General features: G+C 37.8%; 1 protein-coding gene across 3 annotated transcripts in view; it reads right to left on the bottom strand.

Annotated features, from left to right (window-relative positions):
* Window positions 1-18,772, bottom strand: part of zfpm1 (zinc finger protein, FOG family member 1) — a 91,360-nt gene extending 72,588 nt beyond the window's left edge. For all 3 annotated transcript variants that reach the window (XM_051869497.1, XM_051869498.1, XM_051869499.1), the window contains exon 1: window positions 18,341-18,772. In XM_051869497.1, the coding sequence (XP_051725457.1) occupies window positions 18,341-18,380 (40 nt within the window). In that variant the 5' untranslated portion in view covers window positions 18,381-18,772. The remainder of the gene's footprint in view (window positions 1-18,340) is intronic.
* Between the last annotated feature and the right edge of the window lie 1,040 nt (window positions 18,773-19,812).

Raw genomic sequence — 19,812 nt, 5'->3', positions numbered from 1 at the left:
GTGTTTTTCCCCATAATGTGCTATTTCACCCATCCGCAAAAACAAAACTTTGGTCACTGAGCATGTCATTTACATTATCTCTAACTGTTAAAGTGGGTGGTTCGCAGTCAGGAGAAACTGCAAAAAGATCTAGAAGATAATATGAAAACCGATCATGCTAATTGCTAATGGTTTACTTTGTTAAAACATGATCGTTTGTTGCATAAAAATGAATGACAATCAAACAAGGAAAAATGCCATAGACACAAGACATTGTCATGGAGATGCCCCTCCATAAAAAAAAGTACATATCAAACTTTTAATGTGTGCACATTTTATTAAGTGCACAGTCGCAAACAAAAATATACAGGAGAATCTTCTCACACAGAGGCCGCTCTCACACACAACAGCCTGAGGCACAAAGACAAGAGGAAATCTGAAGCGTCCGGGCGAGCTCAGGACTGGAGTACCACCTGACCTTCCGCTAAAAAAACAGGGTCAAGTGTAAATCACAAGGACTCCACGGAAAGACTCCTGACTGGACCATACTCAGATGTGAGAGAACATTATTGTACCCAAGGCATAAAGGCAGAAGATATATTGTCATATATTGAAAGAATATCAGCATATTAGAATGATTTCTGAAGGATCATGTGACACTGAAGACTGGAGTAATGATGCTGAAAATTCAGCTTCGCCATCACAGGAATAAATTACATTTTAAAATATATTTAAAACATTATATAATATAATATAATATTTAAAATAATACAAACAGTTATAGATAGAGAACAGTTATTGGTAGAAATATTTCGTTAAGCAACTCTTGTCATTAGTGGTTTAACGGATCACAAAACTCACAGTTCGGATCATATTACGGTTTTTAAATTCACGGACCGGATAATTTTTGGATCACCAAGAAAAAAAAATAATGGGGGAGGGAGGAGTCAGTAAAAAAAAAAAAAAAAAAGAACTAATACACTATTACAAGCATAAATAATAATACAATATAACAAAATTACAAATAAAGTAAGGTCTAACACAGTGTTCACACCGGATGCGAGTGGTGACGCGACAAATCCCAGAATGTAAACTGATGCCTCATTCTACTTATTACATACTCCAAGCACTCGCGATACTTCTCATAGGAAGAACAAATGGATTTGCAACAGTAGTTTTGTCGAGTTCTGTCATTAATTACTCACCCTCATGCCGTTCCACACCTGTAAGACATTCGTTAATCTTCGGAACGCAAATTAAGATATTTTTGTTGAAATCCGATGGCTTAGTGAGGCCTGCATAGCCAGCAATGACATTTCCTCTCTCAAGATCCATTAATGTACTAAAAACATATTTAAATCAGTTCATGTGAGTACAGTGGTTCAATATTAATATTACAAAGCGACGAGAAAATTTTTGGTGCGGCAAAAAAACAAAATAACAACTTATATAGTGATGGCCGATTTCAAAACACTGCTTCAGGAAGCTTCGGAGCGTTATGAATCACCTTGTCGAATCATGATTCGGATCGCATGTCAAACCGCCAAACTGCTGAAATCACATGACTTTGGCGCTCCAAACCGCTGATTCATAACGCTGATTCATAACGCTCCGAAGCTTCAGGAAGCAGTGTTTTGAAATCGGCCATCACTATATAAGTCGTTATTTTGTTTTTTTGGCGCACCAAAAATATTCTCGTCGCTTTATAATATTAATATTGAAACACTGTACTCACATGAACTGATTTAAATATGTTTTTAGTACATTAATGGATCTTGAGAGAGGAAATGTCATTGCTGGCTATGAAGGCCTCACGGAGCCATCGGATTTCAACAAAAATATCTTAATTTGTGTTCCGAAGATAAACGAAGATCTTACGGGTGTGGAACGACATGAAGGTGAGTAATACATTATTTTCATTTTTGGGTGAACTAACCCTTTAATGACATAGACAGCAGCAGGTATTTATAGGCTGCTGTCACTTTAAGAGCAAGTGCACAGATCCAATATAATGATAAACGTCAGGTTTCTTTCTCAACTGTTTACGTTCACTCAAGACACAACCGACCGTGTTTTCGAGAATACTTGCCGAGACAAGTATTTTTACATAATTTTGTGTGTATGTCTCCATTCAAGCGCAAGGAGATGTAAAAGAGAAATCAATTCAGTCTTTGCGTTCTCTGAAACGAGCCCGTCAATGCGTGCGCGCTTCATGTGTGTGTGGCTGTGCACACAGATAACAGTGCTTGAATACTACATTGTAGTGTTGTCAAAAGTAAAGACTTCGATACCAAGTCGGTACTGTAATTTTAAAAATGTGATGCTTTGAGCAGCGTTGAATGGATTCGTAAACACCTCTGATTGGCCATTGTGTTCACGCGCTCAACATATATGTCTGTGATTGGCTACAAGGATCAACGCACGGGAGCATTTGAAATCACATGGAAGTGTTTGAATTTGAAAACGTTTTGAAAGCAGGAGCATTTGAAAGCAGGAGTCTATCAGCGGACTAGTAGGGCTGCACGATATATCGTATTAGCATCGAAATTGCGCTGTGCACATCCGCGATAGTCCCATCGCAGGATGTGCGATGTCTAGTATAGGGATCGTTATTCCGTACAGACCAGACAACACGGTTCAAAATGCAGGTGATTCTCTGTTTAATTGCAAAGTTTGACCATCATACAATAAAAGTTTATCATTTGAACGCGTTTTAGGTCCTGTCAGTTTAAACATTTAAGAGATTTTAAACCATTTGAGCGCAAGATGGCACGAAAGAACTCTTCTGAACGTACGGCTGTTTTATGTGTGCACACACACACACACCCGCGCAGATTCACGTGAACACCGAATGCGTTCTCTTCCGCGTCTATTTATGCTTGAACGGACACACACATGCAAAAAATAAAAAATAAAATGTCAAAACGTACATAACAAAATCGACTATCCTCGTAAGCACAATTGATTATGGCTCAGGTGAACGAAACAACTGAGAAAGAAAATCGGATGTGTAACAGTATTTTGGATCCGTGCCGCGCATTCTGTCTTAAACTGACAGAAGCCCCTGCTGCTTTCTGTGTCGTGAATGTTAATCAAACAGCAAAAGACAAAGAGAAAAATCACTTTTGTAGTTTTAACACAGAATAATTAAGTTTAATTTATACAGTAAGACTATGCAGTGTCATTTTACATTTGATTATTCAATTTCTGTACCTGAATACTGTTAGACTTACCTGGAAAATATAAAGCACTGTTTGTATCTTTGTTCTATTATATCTATCTATGCTTGTAATTTGTTCATTATTTTCTATGCATATTCACTCATCTACAAAATCACCCCAATCATCCTAGAATGATTCATTATTTCCAAATAAAGCTATTCAAGTCATCTGGTGATTTTTTTTTTTTTTTCATATCACAATATATATCGCAGAAAAACAAAATATCGCAAAGTCAGTTTTTCCAATATCGTGCAGCCCTAGACTATTTACAACATTTTGAAGCGTTGATCATTGTATCCAATCACAGATATATCTGATGAGCGCATCAACATAATGGCCAATCAGAGGTCTTTACGGATCCGCTCAACAGCGCTCAAAACATCACATTTTTAAAATTTCAGCTCTAACAATGAAACAACAGTTTCATTTTTTGATGAACTGTCTCTTTAAGACATTCACAAGTTTAGAAACTCTGAGTCATAATACAACTGTCAAAGGGAAAAATTATTGGCCGAGTAATAAATTACTAAGCCATTGAACTGAGCCCGTAAAAACGGGTTTATAAATGTAAAGCAAAGTCAAATACATGTAACTTCCCATTCCTTCTCCTTTTGCTGGAATTGAGCTGCGCTGCACCCTAACGATCATCCAATCAGCTCTCCTCAACAACAGCAGACGCCTGTCGCCCACTGCAACATGCCTGTCCGCTGTGTCCAGTCTCTTTATTTGGGTCAGACTGAGGTTAGCCTTATCAGAGGCCAGCAGCTCTAAAAATGCTGAGGTGTGTGTGTTATGAAGGTATGTGTGTCAGTCTAGAAACAGACCAGAAAGGGTTAACACAGGCCCAATCACTAACTCTTTGACAGATAGAGAGAAAGACACAAAAACGATCTTTTCACTCTTCCCTCATAAAAAAATAAATATAATAATGTTAATCCTACAAAACAACTGCCATCGGAAAAAACCTAATAGCCCCGTATATTCTTAATTTCTGCATCACCCGTTTATCAGCAGGCCCCATGAATAATCCGTACGGTAATTTCTTTTCTTTTTCCCTTTTTGTTCCTGGCATTTTGGTAGAGAGAGATAAGGCATAAAAAACAACAGAAGGGCTAAGAGAGTGAAAAAGACAGATAGATAACATTGATATCAACTCCTACACAACACAGTCATTCCGTTATCAGAGCTTTTTATCATGCTTTCGTTATTTTTTCTTCTTCTTCGCCTCCACTCCCTGTTCTTTGTAGCCCAACTGAAAAAGGTCTACTGCCCTTAAAAATCTCGGCAAGGTTTTGGTATCAAATTAACCTTATGCAGGCTTTTTACAGGCTCGCTAATGTGAATAATTCAGCACGCAGGGACACACGGTTGAAGAGATTGTGCAAGTGCAGCTATGTCAGAGGGAACTTCAAGATTTTTGGAGCAAAAGCCAACATTTTTTTTTTTTTTTTAATTTCCCATTTATCTAAAATATTGCTTCCTAGACCAAACGATTTGGGGAAAAAAACCTGACATTTTCAGACGCAAACTAATAATTTCTGTCTAATGTGATCAAACTCCCACAGAAAGTAAAAAGGTCTCTCTAATCTATCAAGGTCAGTTACAGTGCCCTGAACAAACAACGCATTGTTTAAAAGAGCAGTTTAAGTGAGCTCTCTATGTAAGCAGAGAACGGACGCTTGGACAGAAAGACAGGAAGATAGAAGGACAGATAGCCAGTTAGACAGTACAACAGACAGAATTCACCCCAAACTTCCGGTATTAAGTGATTGAAAAGCTACAGTAAATGCAGATAACGACCCTAGAAACATTCTGTTGGAGTAATGCTTTGCTAAATATGTTTTATTTAGAGGTTAATAAAGATTTTCAGTGAGGTTTCAATAGGTGAACTTCAGTGAAGAAGATAATAATGTTCACTGAGTCATTGACATCAGATGTGCTCTACTAGAAGTGGGCGATATGACCGCAATCTTACATCATGATATGATATCACAAACTTTATTTCACGTTAACGAAATATATATTACAATATAGTTATTTTTGCTTTAAAAAAAAAAAAAAAAGGTTTTACGATATCAAAATTTTTGATAGCATTGAAAGTGTATAATTCTCATCACCAATTTCAATATCATAAAAAAATTATACTAGCCAAACTAAGAAAAAAAAAACGAAAGCTTACAGAAAACAGTCAGTAATAAAATAAGAAAAAAAACAAATTACAAGCAATGGGTCACAAACTACAAAAGAACAAATACACCTAAACTTCAAGCACTTCAAGCATAAGATATACTAGTACATAAACTGCATGTATAAAAATGAATTAAAAAAAAACAAACACTGCAGAGTCTTCACTGTGTCAATTAAATACACATTTATTTTTATTAAAGTTACAAAAGTGATTCAGTCAAGAGCAGTGAGAGATTATTTGTCATTTGTTGATTGATTAACATTAATGACACAGACAGCAGCAGGTTTATTAGGCTGCTGTCACTTTAAGACTGAATGCACGGATCCAATATACTGATTCACATGCGTTTTCTTTCTCAACTGTTAACGCAGTCAATTATGACTTAAGTGAATGTAAAGAGAATACAATCATTTTAAACCATTCAAATGATAAGCTTTGGTGACAGCACAGCAACGTCATGAGAGAGTAACGGCGATAGAGACGATACTCCAAAACCTTCACCAGTTGACAAACTTCTACAGGTTTATCGTGTCTACCGGTATATCACCTACCCTTTACACTACTGTTCAATGGTTTGGAGTTTTTTGAAAGAAATTAATACTTTTATTCAGCAAGGATGCATTAAATTCATCAAAAGCTAATTTCTACATTGTAACAAAACATTTCCATTTCAAATAATTGCTTTTTCACTTTATAATTTTTTACTTATTTATCCAAGAACAGAATAAAAAGACAGTTTCCACAAACATATTAAGCAGTACAACTGTTTTCAACATTGATAATAAAAACAAATGTTTCTTGAGCAGCAAATCAGCATATCAGAATGATTTCTGAAGGATCATGTGACTCTGAAGACTGGAGTAATGATGCTGAAAATTCAACTTTGCCATCACAGGAATAATTTATATCAAAATATATTAAAACAGAAAACTGTTTTTTTTAATTGCAATAGTATTTAAAAATATTACTGTTTATTATTGTTTTTTTGATCAAATAAATGCAGCCTTGGTAAGCATAAGAGATTAACTAAAAATTACAGTTTCATTATACTTTTAACAAAAACAATTAATTTTTCTGCACACACCCGTTTGAAAATCTACTGTATAATTACGTTTATCTAGAAAGACTAACTAAAGATAACCAGGCGGTGTACAGAAAATGCATAATAAAGATAAAGTTACTAAAAAAAGGCCTAAATCAACATCCCTCATCTCCATCAGCGAAAAAATTACGTCTCTTAGACATCCTTTATTGCATCCATATAAAAACACATGTGCATGACATCACTTGTGGGCAGGGCAGGAGGAACACCTAGATTTGAGGTGTGCCACTAGATTGCATCATTAATTGTACACGAGTCCCTATGACATCAGCAATGTGATCCAGGAAGTGTGAGAGGAAAATCCACAATTTACAACTGGATGGGTGGAAAACAGCTAAGAAACAAGGAGGAAAAGACAGAGCGGACATGGTTTACTGTACACAAAAGGATGTAATCGGTTTGATCAGCACGGTATCTCTGTGGAGCAATCACTGATAAAACGCACTCTGGAAGAGCGTGTTATTGGAGATGGGAGGTCATCAGAAGCGATAGGGCTGCCCACGCACTACCTGGCTACTTCCTCCGGTCGCCGTGGGAAATCAGTGGTTGGCCGGCCACTAGCCTGTTTCCATGAATATTCACAGCGGTTGGGTGACCCAGTGTTTCCGAGCGAGAGAGAGGAGCGTTTAGGCAGTGCATGTTTATGCAGATGGCGATGTGATTGCGCGTCGTAGAGTGTCAGTCGACAAGATTCCAAATGTAATAGTCCCTGAGAGGCACTTGAATGGAGTCATTCCCCCATCACACCCCGAGTGCTCCCCCGCCCTCCAAAACTTTCTTATTAACCGCACCATCTCGCCATCTCTCCCACATACCCCTCCTTCCCCATTCCTCCTCTCTCCTTCTCAAATAAACCTACAAAGAAAGAGAAATTAACAGAGGAGACGTTTTTCTCCCTGCCGCCTCTCTCCTTTCTAGAGAGTGAGAGAAACAGAAGGAGAGAGAAAGCGATAGAGACAGAGGAAAGGAGCAAAAGAGAAAGAGGGAGAGAAAAAAAACATAATTTATCTGTGTATTATCAAGAAAGGCAGACACTTTAATCAGTCAGCTATGAAGTCAGTATTTCCATTCTTATCTGTTGCAGGAGTGGAAATGGAGAGCAGATAGTGTGCTGGGAGCCCATCGGTGGGCAGGAATGATAATGGGAGAGAGAGGGCTGGCTATTGGACCGCTGTGTCAGCTCTATCTGCACCCATTATCAAGGGCCTTATCGGCGCTGCCATCAGCCAAGCTGTAATGGGGCCAGTTCAACTTTCCACATTATCATACCGCTAAGACCTGGTTCAGTGAGGCTAGAGGTCTGACTGGAGACAGGGGGAGAAGGGGAGGGAGGGGGGTTACAGAGAGACAGTTGTTGGGGGGGGGGGAAGCGGGTCGGGGGAGAAAGAGTGAGATAGCGGTAGATATCGAAGACGAGAGAGAGACGAGTAATGGAAAACGGCCCAGAAATGAAGGGGGAGAGATGGAGGAGGGGCTTACTTGAAAGGGTTGGGAAGTCAGGACTTTGATTGACAGAATGAAACTCTGGTCAGGAAGGCCTCGAGGAGTAAAGTCTATGCTGATTGATGATTTTATACCACCCGTCTTATCATATAATCAACTCTGTTATGATAATATTTGCATTGTGATTGTCTGCAGCGATAACGCACAGAGGTGGAAGGGTGTACGTACTGGGCAGGACTTTGATTGACAGGTTGTGAAGTACTCTTGACTTTCAGACTGCATTCTGGGTAAACAAGAGAACGGGTGACGTCCAAAAGTCCATGAAATCGCAATGATTACTGCCTATAATGTACTACCAAGTCTTATCCTATCATCATCACGATAATGATAATATTTTCACTATGATTATTTAAAAAGATAAGCCCCTGTGGATGATGACCTTTGATAGGCAAGATTTCATTTTAGATACTGTTAAGATACTGTTCATTGGAATTGGAGCAAGATTACACAACAAATGGATTCAAATAAAGTCATAGACCAAACAATAAATACCTAAACTACTAAATGACCCATTTCAACTCTGCAGGTTTATAAAACACAATCTTCCTGATCTTCAAGTTATTATGCCAGTGCTCATCTACTTATTGTAAGCAATGCTATTTTTAGGGATGCAGAAGATTATATTAAAATAAAAGGCCAATATTAAAATTCTATACTGCTTTGTATATTTAAATAAAAAATAAAACGGTAGAGGGGTCATTGATGAATAAGGCTTTTAAGTGTCAAAAAATATAATGGAGATTTAAGTGTTAACAATGAGATTATGTGGTTTTTATAATCAAGTAACACTGCTTTTGTCATTTATTACAAGATGGACAAAATCCATCCTCAAAAAAGTCATTCGGTTTAACCAAAATTTTGGTTTTACCAAATTACACTTTTGGTTATACCGAATGACGATATTTTCAAACAATGCTAACAGGCTGATATCTAGTTAGCTTGCTAGCTAGCAAAAGGACAATCAAACATTTTATATTTCGTACAAGTTTTTAAAATATTACAACATTTTCCATGTTTTATAGCGGTTGTACCGAATGACCTGATATTTCGGGACATGTGTATGAGCAAGAGAAAACATGAATTTTTCAAATAGTTAAGAAAGAGTTAGTTACTTTGCTTCATGACATGTGGTCCATTGCCGGTGTCTGAATGATGTCACATCCTGTCAAATGATATTGACCGCATGACTTGTTATTTGAAGCACCATTTTACATTCAAAAGGTGATTTGCTCTATTTAGATCACTACCATAGACATCAGTGTTCATATCTGAACTATAAACTTTTATCCCAGTACTTCTGTGATAATCTGAATTATTGTAAGACAGAAATAACAATACTGTGTGGTTGAAAAGACTGTTTATGAAGCTGCTTCATACCTAAACATGATAACTCCTCTCCTTGTGTCATCGGCAGTGTGAACACAGATTTGACTTCGTCAAAGGTTTAATAGACAGGCAAATCGTTGTCATTGAGGAAAAAGATTGCGTAGTGTTTGAATCAAGATCTTTTAACAATTAATCATGCAGCTCTGCCATTAATTAAAAAAAATCTCTAATATCAGCAAATAACTAATACGGTACAACTATATCATGCAACCCTGGCTATTTGCCTGGTTATGTTGTAAGAAATGCTGAGTACCTAACGTGGGAAACGCCTTATAAAGAACATGCTACCACCTGTTGCTACAGAGATATTCATTTGGCCTTGCAGAAAGGGTGTGAAACAAATAATCTAATGAGATAAGTGTTTGCAACTTGCTAAAGGGGTCACAATAAGAGTCAACGAAGGGGCAAAATTAAAATAAGAGGAAGTGAGAAAGCCATGACCAGAAATAGCACAGAAGAAACAACTTAGGTGGCAAAGGCAAGCCATCTATCGCCTCAAGACAACCTCAAAGTAGTCTTCCATGAGATTTACCAATAAAAAGGATACAAAAGGCAAAAACACATTGTACACTGTTAAACAAGAGCTGTTTACTGTTAAACGGAAGTTCGGCTATGTGTCTGAAATTTACGAATACATAGCAATGAGATCACATATGACCATTAGCTACATTTGCAACATGTCTGAGCAACTGAAACATTTCCTGTGGCTAACACGACGTGATTCACACTTCACACACATACCCCCTCTCATACAGAAGCTGAAAGAGGTTGGAGGCTGATCTCTGGCGGTCTCCCTTCTCTTTCTAGAGCAGGCCAAGTGGAGTGTGTGAGAGCAGAAAGAGGAGCCACTCTGGTCTAGACCACCTCTGTTCAGGGGTGGCTCCCTGGAGGCGGTCTAACCTCTCCTCTTTCTAGGGCCTTTGTCCCAGCTGCCCTTCTGTGCTTATCTCTTCTCTTTCCACCTCTCCTTATGAAACATGCCCGGTGTTCCCTTCCCACAAGAGCCTCCTGCCTGGCATATAACACCCAAGCCTGAGCCCTATGCACCGTGAGCAATAGGGATACTCAGGACATTATTTTTCACATTGTACAACAAGTCAGTGCAGGGCTTGCAAAATTTCAAAATCCCAGGCACTCTTCAGATTTTGGTAGCCTGAAATGAATTTAACTAGCCCATATAAATAAAATTACTGGTTCCAGTGACATAAGCACTCGTCAAGTCAGAAATTGTTCTGAATTGACGACACACCTGATAGAAAAAAAGCTGCGCTTTCTTTTCGCCTCATAATCTGATTTTTCTCTTCTGCTTTGTGGCTGCTTTCTTTGGCTGTAAACTTTAAAAACTGATCGCATGTGATCATATTTTTCCTTCAAAAACTCAAGAGAGTGAACAACGCGAATCAACAAAGGAATTTTATTTCACTATTTAATACAACGGTGATACATTTTGGTAGCCCGACTGGAAGAAGACACAATAGCCCCGAGACATTGGACTATTGGTGGGGCCTCCATGGATCGGACTTGTTTGTTCAGCACATCCCACATGCTCGAATGGATTGAGATCTGGGGAATTTGGAGGCCAAGACAACACCTCAAACTCATTTTTGTGCTCCTCAAACCATTCCTGAACCATTTTTGCTTTGTGGCAGGGCGCATTATCCTACTGGAAGAGGCCACAGCAACCAGGGAATACCGTTTCCATGAAAGTGTGTACATGGTCTGCAACAATGCTTAGGTAGATGGTACAAGTCAAAGTAACATCCACATGGATGGCAGGACCCAAGGTTTCCCAGCAGAACATTGCCCAAATTATGACACTGCCTCCACCAGCTTGCCTTCTTCCCATAGTGCATCCTGGTGCCATGTGCTCCTCAGGTAATAGACGCACCCGGCCATCCACGTGATGTAAAAGAAAACATGATTCATCAGACCAGCCCACCTTCTTCCATTGCTCCGTGGTCCAGTTCTGATGCTCACATGCCCACTGTTGGTGCTTTCGGCGGTGGACAGGGGTCAGCATGGGCACCCTGACTGATCTGCGGCTATACAGCCCCATACGCAACAAACTGCGATGCACTGTGTATTCTGACACCTTTCTTTTAGAACCAGCATTAACTTCTTGAGTAATCTGAGCTACAGTAGCTCGTCTGTTGGATCAGACCAATCCCCTAGCCTGCCTTATTTTGAAGTCTGTGGTGCTACATTTATAAGTGTAAAATGACGCACAATGCACAAACATTATATAAATAGTAAAAACCTGGCCTTGTGCATTTGATTACACTTCGGCTCTTGGCAGTCATAACAAGCAAGCCAGTGTGGGCCGTTTCTGTCCCAGAGTGTATATTTTACACCCTGAGACAGAAACTCACCTGAATGCCACTGGGATGTGACCAATAGATTTAATCTACAGCCTTATGGTTCAGACAAACACACCCATCTGAACTGTTTGCATAAAGCCCTTGAGATATCTGCATAGATCCTTTTAAAGGAGGGAACAGTATATAGTGTCACTCTTGAACTTCATGTCCTTAGCACTACATCAAATTGATGGCCCACACCCCCTACCATGCCAATTAAGCACATCAAATAAAGAACATGACATCAAACCTCTGCGTGGAAATCAGCCAATCTAATCAACCCTGTTAGCCGTGATCCACATCAAATATGGCTCCTCCACATCGGACAAATTATCATATCTCCATTCTCCTTACGACGTAACTCATTAACTCCAACCAAAAAGCACAGAAAACTCTATTACACCAGCCTTCTGGAGAAAAAAAAAAATCCCTCCTGCGATGGCAAATCTCACCTCCGCCGTTCCTATCAAAACGGAACATAAAAATAAGTCCTCTTCATAAGATGCTATGTGATAACAGTGCATTAAAAGATTACTGCCCTGTTCCCATCTTGTTTTTAATTGCATTGGGGCCAGAGGCTACGGGATCCTTAATAACACATTAATATTTTATTCTCATCCACTGCTCCACAATCACATGCAACTGCAGCTGTGTTTAAGACTTTATGCTTGCCGTTTGGCAGGGCTGTGGTTGGTGGGGTTGAGGGGGTGTCTCACAACTTTTATAGTACCGGTCTGAGTTGTGCTGCTGAGAAAGACGGCAGGAATGAAAGAGTGCTGGAACTCTGACAGCACTGTATCAAGTGTCATTTACATATATTTACATAATATAAACTAAATAAATAAAATAAAAAATGTGGTTGACCTGACAAATATTAGATTGTATAAAAGACAAAATAGGATGACTAAGACGAAATATGACTCGCTGGGATGATAAGTTTCTGCTTAACACAATCATCTTAGATGAAACTTTACTATTCCATTTTCTAACTCAAGCTTTTTACAAGCCTACATAACAAAGGAAGAAGTGAGGATTTAGGAGTGCTAAAGGGTCAATGAAGGACCAGCTATCATAACTCACTCAACTTCCCCTGGTGTAAACATTAGGAAAGAGCAATAATTCATCAAAACACCTAAAAGCTTTTCCTTTCACTGTGGCAACCAACAGACACTTCCTAAACAGTAAATTCTAATCTACACTTACAGCTTTTTGACATCATTTTCAGTCCACATATTGCAAGTTCTCTCATCCAATCAGTAGTGCTCATGGGCTAAACCAATCAGAACATCACCCATATGTATTGATAAAATCAACACACTACACAAAACTCTAATAAATAAGTAGTGAAAAAGATAACAGGACAAAGTAGCTATACATGTTATTTGGAATAAATAGGCCATTAAAAAAAAAAAGGCTACATTTAAGGACTTGGGTTTTAGATAAAAACTTGAGGTTTCAGCAAGTTGATGACTGAGAGATCTGCGTCTGCAGAAAGCAACAAAGAAATACATAAAAATCCTTACATCAACAGATTATGAGATGTCTGTCAGCTTACTAGAGTGTGGTCAGCCTATAATAGATACACAACATCATATACTAACATAAAACAAAATATTTCACAGTCATTAGAGTAATCTGTAAAAAAATATATATAAATTAAGCAGCACAACGGTTTTCAAAATTGATAATAAGAAATGTTTCTTGATCACCAAATCAGCATATTAGAATCATTTCTGAAGAATCATGTGACACTTAAAGGGTTAGTTCACCCAAAAATAAAAATAATGTCATTAATTACTCACCCTCACGTCGTTACACACTCGTAAGACCTACGTTCATTTTCGGAACACAAATTACGATATTTCTGATAAAATCCGATGACTCAGTGAGGCCTGCATTGAGAGCAAAGCCACCAAACCTCTCAAGATCCATAAAGGTACTAAAAACATATTTAAAACAGTTCATGTGAATACAGTGGTTCTACCTTAATATTATAAAGCGACGAGAATACTGTTTGTGCACCAAAAAAAACAAAATAACGACTTTTCAACAATATCTTGTGATGGCCGATTTCAAAACACTGCTTCTGAGCTTTACAAATCTTTTGTTTCGAATTAGTGATTCGGATCTCCTATCAAACAGCTAAACTGCTGAAATCACGTGACTTTGGTGCTCCGAACCACTGATTCGATTCGTAAAGCTCCGAAGCAGAGTTTTGAAATCGGCCATCACTAGATATTGTTGAAAAGTCGTCATTTTGTTTTTTTTGGCGCACAAAAAGTATTCTCGTCGCTTTATAATATTAAGATAGAACCACTGTACTCACATGAACTGTTTTAAATATATCTTTAGTACCTTTATGTACCTTGAGAGGTTCAGTGGCTTTGCTCTCAATAGAGGCCTCACTGAGCCATCGGATTTCATCAAAAAATATCTTACTTTGTGTTCCGAAGATGAGCGAAGGTTTTACGGGTGTAGAACGACATGAGGGTGAGTAATAAATGACAGAATTTTCATTTTTGGGTGAATTAACCCTTTAAGACTGGAGTAATGATGCTAAATTAAAAAAATTCAGCTTTACATCAAAGGAATACATTTTTTGAACTATATAAAAAAAATTGTGTCCGTGTGTATAATATTATAATTATAAATATAAATAATTGGCTTTTATTCCACCATAACATTAATATATATAAGCACAGTTAGAAACAATAATGCATTATTATTATTAAATAATAATCATTAAAAGCAGGACTTTGAAGACCTTAACAACCTTGCTTTAAAGATCATCAGATACTAGAAACAGCATATTTTATTAAATTCACTAAAGTCGTCCTTGGCTTTGCAACACATTATAAAAACTTTATGACTTTCTCACAGTGTTCATTGCACCCACTATCACTCAGCATCTAATATCTCAGTACAAATCAACATTTCAGCCATACTGCTGACGCCACATTCTTGTTTCCTTTCGCAAGGCGTAGAGCTGAATACTTTTTTTTCACTGTTTTTCACCAAAACGCACCCCACAGATTAACATCGATGAACAAAAAAAAAACCCTGCATCTCAATGCTATCTAACACCAGATCTACAGTGAGTAATATGTGGAATTAGTTTTAATTAAATTAATCAACTACAATGGTTGTTAGGAGAAAACACAAGGGTGGGAACCAAGAGAGGGTGGGGAGTAACTAAGGGGGGGGGGGGAATGCATTCACACCTATCATCTAATTATACAACAACATTAATCACATTAAGGCTGGAACTGATTGCCAGGGTCCGGGGCCCTGCTGTTCTTACGTGTAGCTTTGTTATTGCAGCAAAGCCTCAGCTCCTGCCTGCTCTGTGCTGATAACAACTCTTATCGCACTTGGCGATCTCTATCTGTACCGGAGATCAGGCCCCAGGCTTTATCAAAAGTTCACATCGAGCTAAAAGCAGAACAAAGAAGGAAAACACACAAGCAAAACCACCGCGACGCATAGGCGTGTTTGAGTATGTGTGATAATATGTGTGCGAAAGCCTGTGATCTCTCATTCTTTTCAATATTTTTGGCCAAGTATTAAACTAGCCCTCGGGTCAAATGACCCTGAGACGCTGAACCTGACAGCAGCGAAAGCTCTAAGAATGGTTTCAACAAAAACAGGAAGAGATCCCATCAGTTGTCCACACTTTGAAAAGTGCAAGCCCAAGGTACAGGAGGTGGTTACTCAAACAAGTGCATTGTCTGGCCCCAGCTTCTCAAACATCCTCCAGCCGCTGACGCCAAATTCTGGGAGCTCATGAATAATCCATGCCGACCTCAGCCATTTGAATGATGTCACTCGGCTGTTATCTTCGAGAATCTCCTCTCTGTTATCTCCCAATCATCTCAACGGCTCTCTTATCGGCCCCCTTCATCTCACTGAGGCAGCTGCTTTTAAAACGCAGCGTACATCCATCTACCATTTCTGTATTCCTGCCTCTCTCCCCCAGCCCTTATCAGTCCTGCCATCCTACTCTCCCCTTATCTGCTTTTCTCCTCTCTCTTTTTTTAACTCTTTATCTAGAGATACACCCAGCCAGTCCCAAACAACAACACAAACATGACAAAGATGAGAATGCTTCAGCCAAATGTAATTATAATCCCAATTTCCCCCAACCCCCCTCGACGTTGGCTCTATCTCCACAGAGATCGCCGTCTCACCTATCTTGTCTCCCATCTCAACTGCCAAAATATAAGCCCTGGGATGTGGCCCCGCTAGCTAATCTCGCCATCAGGGAGGGATGGATAATCTATCAGCACGATCTTCACCATTGGGAGAGTGACGCACAAAAGACACACAAAAATATTTCCTCTCAACATAGACTTCCATGATACCGGATACCTCTTTTAGAGGGCCGGGATTGTAATCCTTCCAGTAAGAGTGTAACAAAACAATGCAATCGTGCATTTATTATACGCAGTCTTTTTGACGTTTACATATGCACAAAGGTAAGATAACAGGGGCGATGTGACGTTCACGTGCGTTCCAGAGTTTTGTGGTGGGGGAGCTCACCTTTGGGGAAATCTAGCACCAAATCTGAGACACTTTTGCACCATCTTGAGATGTCAATGGAGTTGGCGATGGGTAAGCCATCAGATATGAAATCTAGATAAGGAATGTTTATTTTGTATTGTTCAAATCGTCAGCTACAACTGAAGTAGTAACACTGGTTCCACCATTCACAACTGCCTCTAGGTAAGAATATGAGTTCTCCAGAAAGCAAGCAGAGATAGCTTTATATCAGATAAGACATCTCAATTAAGAGAACGACTTCATGGGTCAGCAGGTCACTGGAATCGTCACTGGCCAACGTGCTCGTATAACTCTCCAGTCACTTAAACAAACCTTGATACCGCCCGTTTACACTCAGTGGTATATGCTAATGCTGCCTTATCAGCCCATTTTTCTTTCCTATTCAAGAGTCGCTTTCTGCCTTTGAATCGCATTAATATTTATTTTTTTGAGCAGCCCTTTCAAACTCAACCTCCAAGATATTGCTACTGTGCTTATCGCCTGGAAGCATCTCTTCTGGATGAAGAACTGAAACAGCGCCTGGCACCAGAGCAAAACGACTTTTCAGCACTGCTGGTTCTTTTCAGAGAAAGAGAGGGAGAGGCAAGGGTCAACGAATTTGATTTTTACTTTACGATTTTATTGGCCACATAATGTTAACTTCGACCAAAAACTTCTGTCACCCTCATGTTGTTCCAAACCTGTATTCACCAGTGGATATTTAAAAAAAAAAAAAAAAAAAAAGGTTGCTCTTTTCCAATCACAATGAATGGTGACCGAAGATGTCAAGCCTCAAAAAAGGTTTTATAAACGTATAATAAAAGACTAACACACTATATTCCAAGTCTTAAGTCTGAAGCCCTATTATTGCTTTGTGTGAGAAACAGAGTAGTTATTCACTATTAATATTCCCCTCCAGTGAGCTGTTAAATGGCTGAAACCGGATCAATATCTCAAGAACCGAATCAAGTTTGATTCATCAACATTTCTGATATGCATCAATGATTTCATTGAAAAGATGCTCAAACGAAATTAAACATTGCTACTTTTCTCAGGAAAGTGACAAGAGTTTAGAGGCTTGGAGTCACATAGATCGCTTTTATGATTATTTTGCATCATTCTAGAGGCTTTACCTCTTCAGCAACCATTCGTTGTTATTGTATGGAGAAGAGCAACCAAGATATTCTTCAAAATGTATTCTTTTGTGTTCCACAGAAGAAAGAAAGTCAACATGAGGGAGTGCAAATAATGACAGAATGTAATATCTTGCATACAATCATACAGATGTCATTTTAAGTCCAACTAATTGGTGCACGAATCCTATAGGGTTAAAATGGATAGATGGAAAAAAAGATCCAATTGTAATCCACTATCATGTGCAGAGATCAGCTGGGTGCGCTATCTGACGTCTCATCTCTGGAAAGAGAACTGAAAAGCCGGAGGAAAATGCAACAGCAGCCTCGGTGCAGCCACAGACAGAAAACAAATAAAAGATCCAATTTTAATCCTTATCTCGACTGGGATCGGATCGCTGTTTATCTGAACTCATATCGTCTTTTTCAGAGAACAGTGACGTTTCCACAACAGTATTAAACAGGAAGCCACGGTTACACTTCGGTTGGAGCAAACACGACAGCACTTTTACAAATGAAAAAGTAAAATAAAACGGATTTAAACAATTATCTCGCTGGATTTGAAAAATTAAGCGCGAGTTTGTTCAGTCAGCGTCGTTCACATGTGCCGCGCGCTTTTACAAAACGAGCTGCGCGTCCTAAAAGCTACTGGGGTTACTATGGCAATTGTAACTAAATGTAGCCATTTCTAATTTTCTACTGTCTTGAAACCATTAAAACACAATAATTATTATTTGAACAGACCGCTCACACATCTAAAGTGTGCCATTTGTCTCGTGTTAATAGAAATATCTTGTCAGTTTCCAAGAAATTGTTGAGCTGCGCTGATAAAAACAATAATATCCCCTTATATGAGTAATGTCACACACTTCTTACAACGAGTCACCATTCACAACAACAGCACCGGTTCTAGTGAAACTTTAAATGCTTACGTTTGATCTGCCGGGGTTTGCTCTGCTTTCTTCGAGACATGCTTATTCCGTCGTTCCTGCTCAGCTTGCGGCAAAAGCGATCAGTCCACCGGGGTGACTAGCAGTAACAGCAGCACTGGATCACAGTTCTCTGCCCGTCCGGAGACACCCGCATGACCTGTACTTTGATATTCAGAGCCGAAAGAGCTACCTGTGGCCGAGTGAGCCTTAGTTACTTTTCGACGTCTTCCCAGATTAGCGATCTATCCTCTTCGTTAGCCACAACAAACTCTGCCGGTATAGCCCTGACAGCGCATATGCTGCTTTAGAAAACTAAACCTGTTTTAATGATTTGTTTATGTCTACTCCGGTGAAGCACAGAGAGAGCGCAGTTCTCTACGGGGCTCGATCGACACATGAAACAGTGGCGCTGATATGTTATGACACGCCTCCGTCACGCCCCTTGCGTATGATGCCATGCCGCACGCTCCTCACTGCGCCCGCGCTCTCAAATAACTCTCCATCATCCTAACATCATACTTTCATCATTGCAAGGCATGAAATGTATGCCTCGTTTGCATGCAAAACGATTTTCTTAGTTATGAGCGTGTGCGAAAAATTTTAAAGGGGCTGTACAAAATATAATAAAGTTATTTACCATTATACTAATTTTAATGACAGTAATTATTATAATTGTGTATTACTTTATCTATAAACGATATATATTCATAATAATCATAATGATGAATTTATTAAAATATATTTTACTATAATAATTATCATTAATAATTGGATATTATTTATTATAATAAATATTACAATTTATTAATTTAACAATATTAAATTGTTATAATAAATTGTTATTGTTATAATTGTATTTTATTTTATTATTATTATTATTATTATTATTAATCATTTTACTCAATAATATAAATAAATAGACATAATAATAAGATAATAATACATATATATTTTATAATATTTTTATTAAATATTTTATAATACATTTAATACTAGTATTATTGAATTGTTCTTATAAAATATATTATAATAAATTCATATTTTATTGAATTGTTATTTTTATTATATTATTATTATTATTAATCATTTTACTCAATATAAATAAATAGATATAATAAGAATAAGATAATAATAATACATATATATATATATTTTATAATATATATTATTAAATATTTTATAATACATTTAATAGTAGTATTATTGAATTATTCTTATAAAATATATTATAATAAATTCATATTTTATTGAATTATTATTATTATTATATTGTATTATTAATAGTCATTTTACTCAATAATATAAATAAATAGATATAATAAAAATAAGATAATAATAATACATATATTTTAATATATTTTATTAAATATTTTATAATACATTTAATAGAAGTATTATTAATTATTCTTATAAAATATATTATAAAAAATCATATTTTATTGAATTATTCTTTTTATTAATATGACTAATTA

This window comes from Ctenopharyngodon idella, chromosome 18, assembly GCF_019924925.1.
Source record: "Ctenopharyngodon idella isolate HZGC_01 chromosome 18, HZGC01, whole genome shotgun sequence".
In the NCBI taxonomy this organism is placed as follows: domain Eukaryota; kingdom Metazoa; phylum Chordata; class Actinopteri; order Cypriniformes; family Xenocyprididae; genus Ctenopharyngodon; species Ctenopharyngodon idella.
This window is presented reverse-complemented; position numbering and strand designations above follow the sequence as displayed.